At 36.2% G+C, this 14285-nt stretch overlaps 1 protein-coding gene across 1 annotated transcript in view; it reads right to left on the bottom strand.

The window, feature by feature from the left end:
* TPO (thyroid peroxidase) overlaps positions 1 to 14285 on the bottom strand; it is a 42271-nt gene that overhangs the window by 11916 nt on the left and 16070 nt on the right. The window contains exons 7-10 of the mRNA XM_066545864.1: positions 9775 to 10290; positions 4038 to 4296; positions 3343 to 3513; positions 2393 to 2630 (exon numbers count right to left, since the gene is read on the bottom strand). Of these exons, the coding sequence (XP_066401961.1) occupies positions 2393 to 2630; positions 3343 to 3513; positions 4038 to 4296; positions 9775 to 10290 (1184 nt within the window). The remainder of the gene's footprint in view (positions 1 to 2392; positions 2631 to 3342; positions 3514 to 4037; positions 4297 to 9774; positions 10291 to 14285) is intronic.

The following is a 14285-nucleotide window of genomic DNA, read 5'->3' on the forward strand; positions in this document are numbered from 1 at the left end:
GCCTGTAAAGGTACCATACAAGTGGAAATTCTGATAGTTGTGTTTATGTTGTGGGGAGGATGAGGACTACCCGTGTGCCCTAGGGTGGCTTTTCAAGGCAAATTGGATCCTGCTGCCAAAAGAAGCATACCTGCTGGATAAGGTGAGTGTATGTGAAATTTTGGAAAACTGGCTTTATTTGTAGGCCAATAGTTACATTCAGAAGCCTGATTTGTTAAAAAACCCATCCCACTTTGCCTACATTGAAGGAGGAGGCAACCAGAACCAGGGGTGGAACAAATGTTCCATACCTTAGCAGCACTGTGGCAAGAAATGCAGGAGAGATGAAGGGGCTAAAGGGGAAAAAAGAAAGAAATTCCCCCTATACCTCAGCTGCAAACTGTTCCTAAACTACTCAGAGCATCCTGAAACCTCTCTCATGATTCCAAGGCCCCTTCCTATAACCAAAGCTATCAAAGACATTTCTCCACTCAGCTCTACATCTGTCACATCCCCTTTCATGTACATTAAAACCTATTCTACTTTCATCACAAAATTCAGTTTTATCTACAGGCCTAAATGAAAAATGATTTTTTAATATACCCAACAGATAGGTGTTTACTTTAACAAACATTTTGGTTTATTCCATTCTTTCTGCATCAGGTGACCAAATCCCTATGCAAAGTATGTCCAAACTTCAGAAGTTTTGCCCAAATATTTCAAATACTGAGATTGCAAAAATATTCAGAGGAGGAAAAGGTGGAAGAAGGCTGATGGATCAGAAACAAGTTATTTCAGGTGGTGTGGTTAAGACAGTGCCTGAGTTTAGTAGATAGAAAGAAGAAAACCTTTTATTTTTTGTGAGATTACTGAAAAAATTATTTAGGGCTATCAGAATTCAGAGTTCAGTCAGATGACAATTCCAGGTAGTCCTGATTTCTGAACTTAAAGAGTACATTAGAAGAATTATTTTTAAATCCCTGCATACAGACCTGTCAATTGGGGTATCAAGTGTGTGTAGTGTCCCTGGTGCAGTTATAGGTAACATCCAACACTCTACCTAGACCAGACACTTTTCTATTCTTATTATGTGACAACTATAACATGTTGTTACATACTTCTAAATTTTCTTGGGTGGTTTCTTTGTTATTCATGATGGAATACCATTTCATAGTTACGTTAACTGCCGCAAACTTTGTGGCAGAAACCTGGGGAATTCTTTCATTATTAGAGCTCTCTTTTTCTCAATTTGGAGTTAAAGTAATAAATTAGGCTTATGTTTATTTAATGCAGGTAGCATTATAAGACACTGAATGTTAAGTAACTGTGTAAAGTACTGAATAATAGAATGGAGGCTGAAAATACTTCCAAAGATACTCCTTCCTCAGATAGGGAAAAGTATGCCTGTACAATTCAGAGGACTTTCAACCATGTTTTTAACACAGATGAGTAGAATGATTGTTGTCTATACAGTTTCTGCAAATAAAATGTTACCTTTATGATTAGCATTGCTTTTTCTTGTGAGCTAATTAATTAACATTTTTTAAAGTTCAGATTTAAATTCTGCCTTGGATGATTATTTCCATAATGGTTATTTTCCGTAACAGTGACTTATAAGAGGAGCTTAAAGGTCATTGTAAGGACCAGAAGTACTTAAACACCCCTGCTAGCATGGTGTGAGCAGTTTTAAATTAGTTGTCTCATGAGATCCAAAATTACTGCCACAAGTACATGACAGAAATAAAAAATGTTTGGTTTTATAATTGCTTCATGAGCAGAAGCGAGATATAAACAGCTTCTTGTGCCCCCTTGTGACCTAAAGCTGCATTCCTCCTGCTTTTCTGGTATGAAGGGTTGTACTGGCACAAGATCCTGGTGGCACTTGTGCAGGATTGGTTGAACTGACATCCTGTGTTGTGTCCAATGAGGTAACTCTGGGAACACTCTGCAGTCCCAATTCACATAGGGCCAAGTATGTGGTGTTTTTTTATCCCCTCTATGAGGACTGAATTACAGCTTTTTCCTATCCCTTCTGACTTTGCTGCAGTTGCCAACGAAAAATATTGAGGTTCTTCCAGCTCCTGAGTCCAGTGCAGCCCTCAGGGGGAATAAAGCCTGCACTGTACTACATCCATCCCTGCAGGAGTTACTGGCCCCTGCCACAATTAACTTCTGGTGGCACCTTGCATTTTCAGCAGGAGTGCACAGCTGGTCACCTCAGTACCATAAAAACAAATTCCATGTCATCTGGAATTGAGACTATGTACCAAAGAAGAATAATCAAAAGCTCACCCGACAAAACTGAGGGAGCTAAGACAAAAATGTGCAAGGGGTAGAGAATGATTTGTTTGAAGCATATTTAAGTGGCTGTAAAATCTCCATTGCTACACAATTTGACTCGTAATAAACTCACCGGTCACCATCCCTTAGTGCTTTCATTTGCTTTCCAATTATACATGCAAACAGGGGACCAGTTCTAGCACCTGGAAGAAAGTCTTCCATGAGACCGCCAAGCCAAACATCAATATTGTTAGGATTATGGTAGAATTCCATGATTTTTTCAGTGACATTGGGATTGGTTATTACTGTGTTCAGGTCAGTGTGAGTTTCCAGTTTTGGCAAGCCACAGAATTCTCGCCATTCATTATAACCTGCAAATATGATGTTTAAAGGAAGATTAGATTTGTCTATTAGACATGATATATGAAATTTAAAAATTTATAAGGACTGGATTTTGACAATCTTGATCATAGTCATAGACAGTTAAGTATAAAAAAGGTCTACTATTACTGATTAAATTGATGAGAGAAATTATGGCAGGATCTGAACTAAGCTCCAGCAGTCTTTCTCTAAGCAGGTTTATCCATGGCCTGATGGGCTATTAACTCCTTGACTGTTAGTTCAATCTTACCCTGGGCTGACTGGAGTAAAAAATCTAATGCAAAAAACAATGAAAAACATGTAATATTTCTCAAAATGCAGAGTGTACCTAACTAAGCCATCTATAGCACTCCTGAAGACATCTGTCAACACCTTCTGTGGTTGGTGGAGCTGGTGAGGTTGTGCCTGAATTGACCTATCCCACAGGCTGGGGACAGCCTGCTGATGGGGAGTGGCTGCTTCAGGCAGAAAGCCCCACTTCTCAGAACTGGTTCCAGCTGGTTTTAATCTGGTTTTAATCTCAAAACTGTCAAATACTTTCCATCAAAGTCAAGAATATTAGCAATGTATATTTTAAAAGAGACTTAAGTGACTTTTCTGATTACTAAAGCTACTATTTAAAAGTTTACGGTCACATCCCAAATATAAGCAGTTATACTTCAGTTACCAGTTGGAAGAAAAAATCAAGAAAAATCAATAGACCTGGGAGTCCATGATCACGGCCACGTTGTAAATTCAATGACGATAAATCAAGTGATCCATTATTGGACAGCACAAACAGTTTTTCTGTTAACTCCTCATTCAGCAGTTGATCTTGTACCTGTAGTTTTGCTGGGTGTGCTAGAAGACCCCTTATTAAAGGATCCAAGCCTCCTTTAAAAATAAAAAATGATGCTATTATAGCATATATGTAGACCATTATAACTTTCATAACAAATGTGAATACATATATGTTTCCATGTTTTTAAAACTTTGTCCACATAGGTTATTACATTCAGACGCATGCAAAAATCTCCTTTAGTTTAAAAAAAAAGTAATAGTGGTATGAAGGAGGAGCTTCGTCTTCTTCAGGTATAAAAGAATTTGTAACCTGTTAATAAATTCATACACAAAAAATTCCAGAAATGTCTTCATCATCACTCATCTTCCTATTGCTAATATACCAAACTGGCTTGATCTGGACAGTAATGTTCTTCCAATTTTGTCAACTATTTAATTGAGAATAATAATTCAAGTTCTTTTTAGTGCTCTGGAATCCAGTCAGCAACTTTAAAAAATAATTTAATTAAATAAATGCTCCAATTCCTAATTCAGGATAAGTAACTTTGAAAAAAGTTACAGTATTCTGGTGAGAAAAAGACCAAAGAACAACAGAAGCAGTTTAAATAAGACCATACCTTCTTTAATGAGTCTCCAGGGACTAAAGAAAACTTGATGCAAATGAAGATTTGGGAGTTCAGGATCATCTAAATACTGTGCATTCAATCGCCTTACTATTGGTTGGATTGTTGCATGACCAAAACGAAAAGCAGCTGTTGAAAATACGTTAGAAACTGTAGGATTCATTGTGGGATCATAACCTGTATAAAGGCCAATATACAGATTAAAAGCATCTGGACCAATGATTTTGGGAATGTAATCTCTTAAAGTAATAATCTGAAAGAAAAGAAAAAGAAACATATTTCAGCTTTTCTATAGATGAATAGTAATGAATCCCAGGTGCTAAATGCTTTTTGTCTTTGTTCATCTATGCCCAAGCATTTGGCATAAGTAAGAGCAGTATTACCTGGAAAACAATATCAGTCTTATTTTTGCATCAAGGGGACAAATATGACCAGAGAGAATTGGTGGTGCAGCTCAGTGCAGTGCAACAGTCAGGCCCTGTTAGGTCTTACCATACATGCTAGACCAAAGCCTCCTGAGCAAAGATTACCAGGGCTGCTCATTTACAAACCACAGGGGTAATCCAGCTCACAGGAGGTGCGTTGAGATTAAAAATGTAAGTTATAATGGCCTTAAAAATGGCAATGAAAGCAAGAAGAACTAGAATATCTTTCAAGAATGCTTTCTAATGTGAACAGATGCTATTTTCAGGCATATGTTTGTGACAAAAATTCTTTTTATGTTTTTTTTTTTTATTTGAAATGATGAGGCTTTAAAATACTGGTGCCCAAAATCTCCTTGTAGACATTTTATACTAAACTTAAACCAATTTATAGACTTCTAAAAAATACACTTCAAAAATGAAAAGACTGATAAACACCTTCTGTCAAATGCTTTTATAATGTAATAATATTATAGTGGCATGGAAAAGCATAGGAGTAATCATGACAAAAGGAAAGAGGGGAAAATATTCTAATGTACCAAATAAAATGAAAATGCATTATAGGTTAAAGATTATGCTGAACTCAATAAAGCAATATGAGATAAATATGAAGCATAATGAACTCAATAAAATACCTCATAGATTCAATATAATATGCAATAAATATACGGACAAATGTACTTTGAACTTGATATAGCGCATATTGAAAAACTAGCTGGCATAAAAACGACCTTATAAAAAACTTGTGTTTTTATTTTAGGCAAAGAGCACAAACAAGCAAACCTTTCCACAATTTGATCACTTTTCTCAGAGAGTAGAGGTTTAGGTTTTCAGGTTAGGTTGTTCAGTGAACAAAATATATAAAAGACAGTATGTTAGAATCCCTTTTACATCTCCTTTAATGCAGCATATGAAACAAATGAAATTATTGCAAGAAACTAATACTGACACTGTCATTTGAAAAGATGATATTTTGCTTTATTCATAAAGGTTTTGCAAGACAGCAGTTCTAATTTTAGATATAGTTTTTACAATCAAAGACCTTATGGAGGAGTAGGTTAGTCATGGATACAAAAATCCTGGCATGACTAATTTTTTGGCTCATTTTAAATGAAATCCCTAGCTAAGCTGCTCAGAAAGGCTGGACTCCCTGAAGGAAAGGGCAACTCAGATTTTACATTTGCTCCAGAGGCAATGTCTTCATTTCTAATTTCCTTGATAGAGAAAGAGGGGTTGCCATTTCAAGGCACAAAAATTAAAAGGCTAAGGGTAAAAAGGGGTCTTATGCCTGCCTACCCTCCACTAGGAGAGGCATCTGTTTGATGGAAACCTCCAAAGGTTAAATGAGGCTCCATCAAGTAGAAGTGAGTTTTAGACCATACAGGCTAAAGTTGTTACTAATACAGAAGAATACAATACTGCTACTGGAATCTGCCAAAGAACCCCATCTGAAATGGCATCTAGCATTTGTGTAGTATCTGGATATGGACAAATTTGTCTGTGTGAAGTCAAGGAAAGGCTCACTACAAGTTCCTAGAACTGACACATATATAAATTTGAAAGAAGATGTTAACAGCTGACAAGCATCAAAATTATTTTTGTTAAAATTCTTTTGCATGCAGTTCCTTTTCTCAGATAATGACATAAAATGTTTATTTGCTTTCATAAATAAGCACAGTACTTTCTTTCAGTAGAGTATTCTTTCTTTAAATGAGATTCTCGTGTGGAAACAAAGGAATGTACTTGTTACAAAATATGTCAACAAAATCAGACAGCAAGTGACTCTATGGGAAAGAAAGCTAGCATAATGAATGGCTCCGTCATTTCTGACTTTGAATCTATTTGTTAAAAAAATGTTAACTTTTGTGTGTTTGCAGGAGCATAAGGAATGTATGTGGATATCCTAAGTCTGAACCTGCAAGTTACTGCATGTTCTCAACTCTGTCACATTTATGAGATTAGTGGTAATCCAAATTCCTCTTAGGCTACATTCATCACCTCATAGCATCACATCCAAACTCTGCAGAAGCCTCATGAAGAAAACAATTTTAATCAGTAACATCAATATTTCTACTATCTCATGACAGTTATTGTTCCAACAGTTTAATTTAGTGGAAAATTATGACAAATGAGCGCTGTGTTTTAAACAGAGGCCCATATGCTTGGTGTTTTAATATGACCTTTTTATTCTATATAACCATATATTAACTGAGAAATTAAGATCATTTAAATGCTATTCATTTAGTCATACCAGAGAAAATAAAACACTAATTTCTTAGCAATTCTGCCAATAATTTGGTAAGTATCCAGATAGAAACAGCATCTGAGAGTCAGAAAAGGCTTTGTATAGATTTTGCATCATATCATGAATCCCATGTGCACTGTTTACAGAAAAAGTAATTGAATCCTGACCTCTAAACAATAGGATACTGCAAGTCAGACAGGATGTTACTTTAAAGACAACACTCTTCTCATTCAGAAGGCAGAATTACAGCTAAACATTATTGTCAATTAGATGCAAAAGATCCAGAAATTCTTATCACTTTTCATAGGGTTCAGGAGACTTTCCTTTCAAAAGCCTCTACAAGTATACCCCAAAGTAGGTGTGAGTGGGGCACAATGGTTGGAACAGGAAAACAAAAAACAAGGTTGGAAGAGTGAATATAAAAATATGTGAACCACCATAAGGATGAGTAAGGCCAAAAGTGTGTCTTGTCATTGCCATTGGCCAGCTATAACTGCAGAGGAATAATATCTCACTGAGATAGTGTAGTGCCAATTAAATGAAGCTTCAGCACTTGGAAAAGATTGCAGAAAAAATAGAGAACTATCAAATATAGCAACCATGTTTAATTCATTAAAGTGCTGTACATGGTTAGTCTGCAGTTCTCATTGAACATACTAAAGGATTTACAGATGATGAAGATGATGTTGAAATCCTAAACTTTTGGGTAAAAGGTGATTTTACAAGAGTTCAATTTTTAATAAAAAAATGAACACATTATTATAGTTTTGTTAATAGTCTAAACTATACACTTTATAAACATGAGGTCTGACATTATTCAGTACATACTATTTTATAAGACATATTGTTTATCTATTTATTCTTTATAATTTCAAGTTCTGAGAGGAGCTATCTAATCATCTAATTTCACATCCAAGCAGTTAATTTATGTAAGTCTCAGAAGAGAGACTTTCAACCACTTTCAACCCATGCCTTGGACCATGCAAGATGCTCAGAGAACACAAGCAGATGCAGAGGGAAGTGAAATAAACACCTACATGTACACTGAAAACTAAAAGCAATTGTCACCTAAAATTGGGATTAAGTGGGAGCAACTGCATTCATTCAGAGATGGTTCTCTGGTACTAAATCTGGTAATAAATCAAAGAGAATTGGATTCAGATTGATCTGCAGAAGTCCTGCTCCATCTGACTAGTGCCAAATAATCCATCTTTCATAATCCAAATGGCACATCAAAGGAAACTGTCTCCAGAAAGAGCAGCATAGGTGTGTGCAAACTTCGTATGTATGAGATAGTAATGTTAAGACTAGCAATTGCATAATTGAACATTTTTTCTTCACATATTAAATGACAGTGAAAAAATGTTTTTTTTGCACAAAATATGAGGTAAATAAGAATATGTGTCTTTAACACTGTGTACTGCAGGATATTAACTTTATAAAGTTAAGCATGTGTCATTCCCATGAAATAGAAAGGACAGTTACTACTCCCTAACAGTGAAACTGTATAATGCAGCCAAAAAAAAACTTGTTTTGTGCAGGATATCAACAGACAATTGTTATGTTTGCTAACTTTGTCAAGGTTCTATTATCAAATACTTGTCACTAGACATATTTAAGGTGCCAGAAAAACATCCAGGAAGAAAAGCATGGTCTAAATAGATTTTTTTTTAATCTTCTTTATTCTAGAAAGAAGAAAAGGCTTTTTTATTCAATTCTCTATAATTACACACCCACAGGCAGGACTCATGCTTGAAAGTATTCCTTCTGAAAAAAGAGAATTTTAGAAATGTCTAGCAAGTGAAGCAAAACTTGATCGTGGAAATCTCAAGGTAAGTTCAACCAGAGCTGTCATTAGTGTGCCAGTTAACATACTACACTAATAGAGATACTCCAATTATCTGTCCTGAATGAATGTTTCTAAACCAGCTAGAGATAACTCAAACCCATTTCTAATGAGCCACAGGCAAATCTCATTAGTCTGTGATACCAGCAGAGATAATGAGCAGTGCTGATCCATGCAGTGCAGTACCTTGCAAAAAGCTGTTTCTTTCAGGCCATTATGTTTGTGAATGCAAACCAGAAGGGTATAAATGGACAGAGATCTACTTTTGGACTTGCAATTTTCTTCTAACAAGTATTAACAACTATTCTGACTCGTCAATGCCATTCTTTTAATGAAAATGGCATATTTATGGCAGAGGAGCTGACTTGGTTAAAGCAAACAAAAAGCCAAACATTTCAAAAGACCTGACTAAATACAGTAAAGTGTGTTACTTGTCTGAAGCTATATGGCTTTGAGTGCAAGTAACAATGCATTGGAAAATGTAGGTGGTTTCTTAAAGGAAAATGCTTCGTATTCTATTCCACTGTCTAAAAATTGTGGCAGAAGAAAGAGAAATTTTTTTTATCAGAAAAGTGAAGTTTTATTGCATCCTTCCCCAATTTATCTTCAAAAGAGTCTCCTTTGGTACTGAAAACAAAATACACTGTAAGAGTCAGAAAACATGTCTAATATAAACATTCTTATGGACTCTTCTGTATTTTCCCACTCTTATTTCTCCTGCTATCTCCTGTCAACAGTAGCCCCTGATGTTTCTGCATTACTACTTCATTGAGAACTTCACTGGCATTTTTACATGGAGGATTTATTATTTATGATACACCTGCGAGAAAGTAAATATTTTGTGCATTATATAAATACAGAGACATATATTACTTTTAAATAATTTCCCTTACCAAAAAAAAAGGCAAAAAAAAAAAGCGTCTGAAAAAGCCTCTTTTATAGACAAAACAGACATTAGAGTTGCCTGCATAAATATGTATCAACTGCCATGAAAATCAGAGCACTAAGGTGCCTAGACAGACTAAGCACCGGGACATTGCATTTAGAAAGTGGAAAGCAAAACCAACTTTAAACATGCCATATTTGAAGCACCAAAATAGGTGGGAAAGAAAAGGTAACGTGATCTCAAAAAGCCCTCACAGAAGCATGTCTGAAGCTTTGTGAGCTCTGTTGTGAGATATTTACTGCAGTGTGTAGAAAAGCAAGCAAGCAGCCCACCTGATGCAGAGCACCAACAATTTTGCGTGTCTCTTGGTAGACGGTCTCCGCGCTCCAGTGGCCATTGATGCGTTTGAGGGCTCGGGCCAGGCGGTTGTGCTCCCGCAGCCACAGCGTGTGCATGGCAGCCAGGGATGTCACCTCGCTGGAGCGGCTGTCTCCAGCCAGAAAACATTCCACCCTCTCACCTCCACTTGCACTTGAGTCCTGTGCACAAGGGGATGGGATCTGGTCTGTAAAAGGCAGGTATTCCCGATGGTTATCATAATACTTTAAGTTCACTCTAAGAAGTCCTTCTTTGCTTGTTAAATTCCTCAGTTTGTTTTCAACAGCAGGGGTACTGCCATAGACTGTAGAGGCATCAAGGAAAGAAGTTAAGCCATTGATCTGTTGTCTTGTATTTAGCACAGATATATTTCCAAAGAGAACAGAATGATCACCAGTGCCGCATGCGGGAGATGAGCGGTAGAAGGGCAGGCAATCCATCCCTGCAGATAATGTATCATTGGTGGTTACCTGCATACAAAACAAGGGTATTTTCTGAGGTGAGGAGAACAGCTGTGGATGCTGAATTGAGTCTTGTCTAAATATTTACCTTCTCTCTCTCAGTTTTTAATTGCTCAGACCTCATCTACTGGAGTGACATATTCTAAATATGTATAGATTGTTTTTCTTTAGACTGAAGGAAAAAGATGAATCTTTTTTAAGCAGAGACAAATAAACCCCGAAATATTTACTCTATCACAAGCTATTGATGTAATACATCTACATCTAAATCAGTCTGGCTTTACAATGAAAATTCATCATAAAATGTATCAGAGTGAAGACATGAACAGCTGGTCAAATTCTGTTCTACTGAAGAACAACTGAAACAGCAGGTTTACCTGTATGCATCAAAACATCATGAGGAGTTTCAGTGTCTGCAGCAGCACTCTGTAAAAGCTTTGGTTCAATGCTGAATTCTAATCCAGCTTCCTAACTAAAAAGGACAGACGTAAATATTCATTCTGCTTTCTACCACTCCCCCACAAGTCTTCTGCTGCATTATTTTGCTGCAACAGTTGTCTTACAATTATTGAATTCTGACCATCTTTATAAAAAGCAAAGGCTGCACATAGACTTGGCTAAATGAAAGATTGCCCAGTCCTTTATTGATTTGAACCCCACGCAGTTGAGACACTGAGGTCAAATAATGAGGTTCAAAAATCTGACTAAGAGAAAATAAATGTTTTGTACAGACACCTGAGCTAACTCTAATTTGTATTCTATCTGCTTGCTTTTCATTTTTCAGAACTCTTCGGCAGAAGACAGTGAATGCTGCATATATGATGTAATTTCTTCTTCATTTTTCTAATAATGCAGAGATCAGTCTGCAAAGATAGAACAGTCATTAAATTGGGGTTAACAGTAACAAAGCAAATTTGGAGTGAAATTAATTAACTTTATATATTAACATTACCTCACTTGTTATACCAAGTAAAATCTTCTTACTACTGAGAGCTCATGTCAGTAGAGATTGATAACAACAAATCATTTACATTACGAAATGGTTTAATTTTGTTTGGTAAAGAAATTCTACCATTATTTCTTCATTGCCTAGGTTTTAGCAAATCAAGGTAGGTTATGTTTGAAGAAAACAAGTAATTTTTTTACAGATTTTAGAAATCAGTAATTTCTCTGTCTTGTGTTTTCTATTTAGCATTTGTTATTGTGTCTTTTGCTATTAGTGTGGCTTCTTTTTCCCTTCAGCTGGTAATGTAAGCAGGCAGCTCATCTCGTAATACAAATATCTGAACTTGACAGCCACAGCCCTGTATGTGTTTGAGTGTGTCCTGCTTCTAGTCATCAGGAGATATTCCAGGAAGAATTCAGATATCACTGAGAAAAGAATGTAGGAGATGCCTTTATGCTGTTAAACAGCAAGGCTCACAGCAAAACATATAAACACTGAATAAAGTTCATACTGGATAATCTTTAGTTAACTGCCTCTGCAATTTCAATTCAATCTATTTTGGTCCCAGTGGAGAAAAACCAGCAGTAATGAACATTAAGGGACTAGCAGAGCTGCATTATGCTGTCCTTTCCCTTTTCATAGGATTAGTACTTTGCAGCCAACAGCTGAATGTATAAAATAGAGGTTCCTTCTATTATTATTTAGAGACATTAAAAATAATCTGAGTGAAAAAGGAGACCCTTTTCTGCTGAAATGGGTACTGAGTAACATTTATTTTCAAAACTAATTACTGAAATTAATGTGATTCTTTTTTGTGTATAATTCTAGAGGGAAAAAATTGCAACAGAACCTTGATTGGTCACAATAGTTTTCCTGTATAGCTGCATGTTAATTTAAATGGTTATTATATATGCATGGTCAAACCTAGTTATGGTGAAATTCTTCTATGTGAAGGAAAATGAAAGGTAATAATTGTTTAAGTGTACTGCAATCTCTAAACTGTTATTTCAGTTAAAGAAAAATCTTGCTTATTGTGAATTCATCCTGTGGGAAATGACCTTGTAAATGGTTTTTTTACTGTAGATTTAAAAGAAAACCTAGCTTATGGTCTCTGAAAGTTTTAAAAAAAGGAAAATATTAGTGCTTGAAGAAGAGTCCATGATCTCATCTGACAGCAAGCTGCTGCTTCTGAAACAGAAGAAGAAGGCAGGAACTCTGCTGGTTGTTGAGTGCAGATGACTGATCTATTTGTACCTGAGACAGTAACCTGTCCTGTTACATGTCACCTTTTTCAAATCACCTCAATTTTCTGTGACTCTATTTCTTTTCCACCTTTTTTTACTCAGGTAAACTGTAAGCTTTTCTGGATTGCATCATGCTAACTGTATGCCTCGTGTCTATCTTAGCAGCAGCAGCTTAATTAATACTGAATAAAGTCAGTAGCTCTCTTATGAAAGTCTTTTTAATGCTTCTTTATGTCTCAGACCTAACCTGAAATAATAATCTGAGGAATGACAAGTTTTCTCTACAACCCTGTACTGCATGTCAGGCTGTTATAAAAGAAGTGTAAGCTAAAGCTAGTGGGTTTGGGGTTTTTTTCCCATTAGAGGACCCTGTAAATATACAGCAAAAAGAATGTTCAGGCTCTATGTGAGAATTTCTGAGAGAAATTCTATAGCATTTATTATAAAAATATCCAGAACAGAAAATCACAATGGTTCCTGAGAACCTATGAATCATTTACCTACACTTCTTATTAATATCAATGCACTATTGCAGCTTTTGATCCTTCATTGAGTTGCACTGACTGAATATTTTCTAGGCAGAGTCCCTAACCTGTGCAGTCAGGAGCCTCCTCTCCCTGCTGAAACCCCCAGAGAGGATGTGCAGCTGCAGGCACAGTTGTCCTTTTCTGTGGGTGGATTCTCCCTTGGGTGCTGCTTTTGTAGGAACAGCAAGAGTGCAAACTGCAGCTTCTGTGTCTACACTGCTGTATAATATGCTATTGATTTCACTGCCATTGGAAACCAGCCATATTTTCTTCATACGCAAAATTAATGTATAAAACAGACTGTGGCAGTTTTCCAAATATTTACTATGTGGAAATTTATTTAGTTAATAATTCTGAAAGAAGAGTAGTTCTAGTGGGCAATAGCATTTTGTTTCAGTGTTCAAAAATTAGCTCTTCTGGTCACACTATTTACTGCATGTACTGCAACAGCCCTTTCTTTTTCTGAACATATAAAAGCAAAAGAACAACCATCTTTGTATCTGTCCATCAAAGCTGTGAATAACAGGTTATAACAAAATGGAGCTGAAAAATTAACCATGTAAACGGGTCACAAGTTTGGAAATGTATCTAATACTTTCAGGGTTGTGACTGAATTTCTTTGTATGTCCCCTGCCATGGCCAATTGTGGCTACATCGAAGGTAGCCTTGAGCCATCCTCCTCCTGGGCTACACTGCTGAGTAGGAGGAGCATCCAGTGCTAGATTTAGCTACACATTAAATATTCAGTGATACATTTAGTACATGTGGACATGATTTGTCTTCAAGAGCATGCTTGAAACATGCTCTCTGAACCTCGTCACAGCTCTAAGACAGAAATCCAAAGTCTGTGCCTTGTTTAGAGCACTGAAGGATCCACTTGCAAGTCTATGCCATAATAATCTGTGCACCTTTTATCCCTCTGCACTGAATGCCTCTACCATATGAATAATGTTAGCCTTGAAGTTTTTTTTAAAAATCCCTTATGTTGTCTCTTTTTTAAAAATCCCTTATATTGTCTCCTTTTTAAAGTAGATGGGATTTCGAGACTTGAATTAGTCAGGGTTCAGTAATTAGACTACTGTGGTCCCTGTGATCCACATTTCATTCAAGTTATGGGAAACAGTATGAGTCTCCTCTCAATCGAAAAATCCATGTAGTAATAAAAAATGTGGGGGTTTTGCTCTTAAAAATCAATACTAGTCATGCTATTTCAAAGAATTTATTGTAAACACAAGTGACTTTTGAAGACTTTTGCAGTTTTATAGCTACAGAAAACAGACTTTAAAA

Source organism: Molothrus aeneus, chromosome 3, assembly GCF_037042795.1.
Source record: "Molothrus aeneus isolate 106 chromosome 3, BPBGC_Maene_1.0, whole genome shotgun sequence".
Taxonomy (NCBI): domain Eukaryota; kingdom Metazoa; phylum Chordata; class Aves; order Passeriformes; family Icteridae; genus Molothrus; species Molothrus aeneus.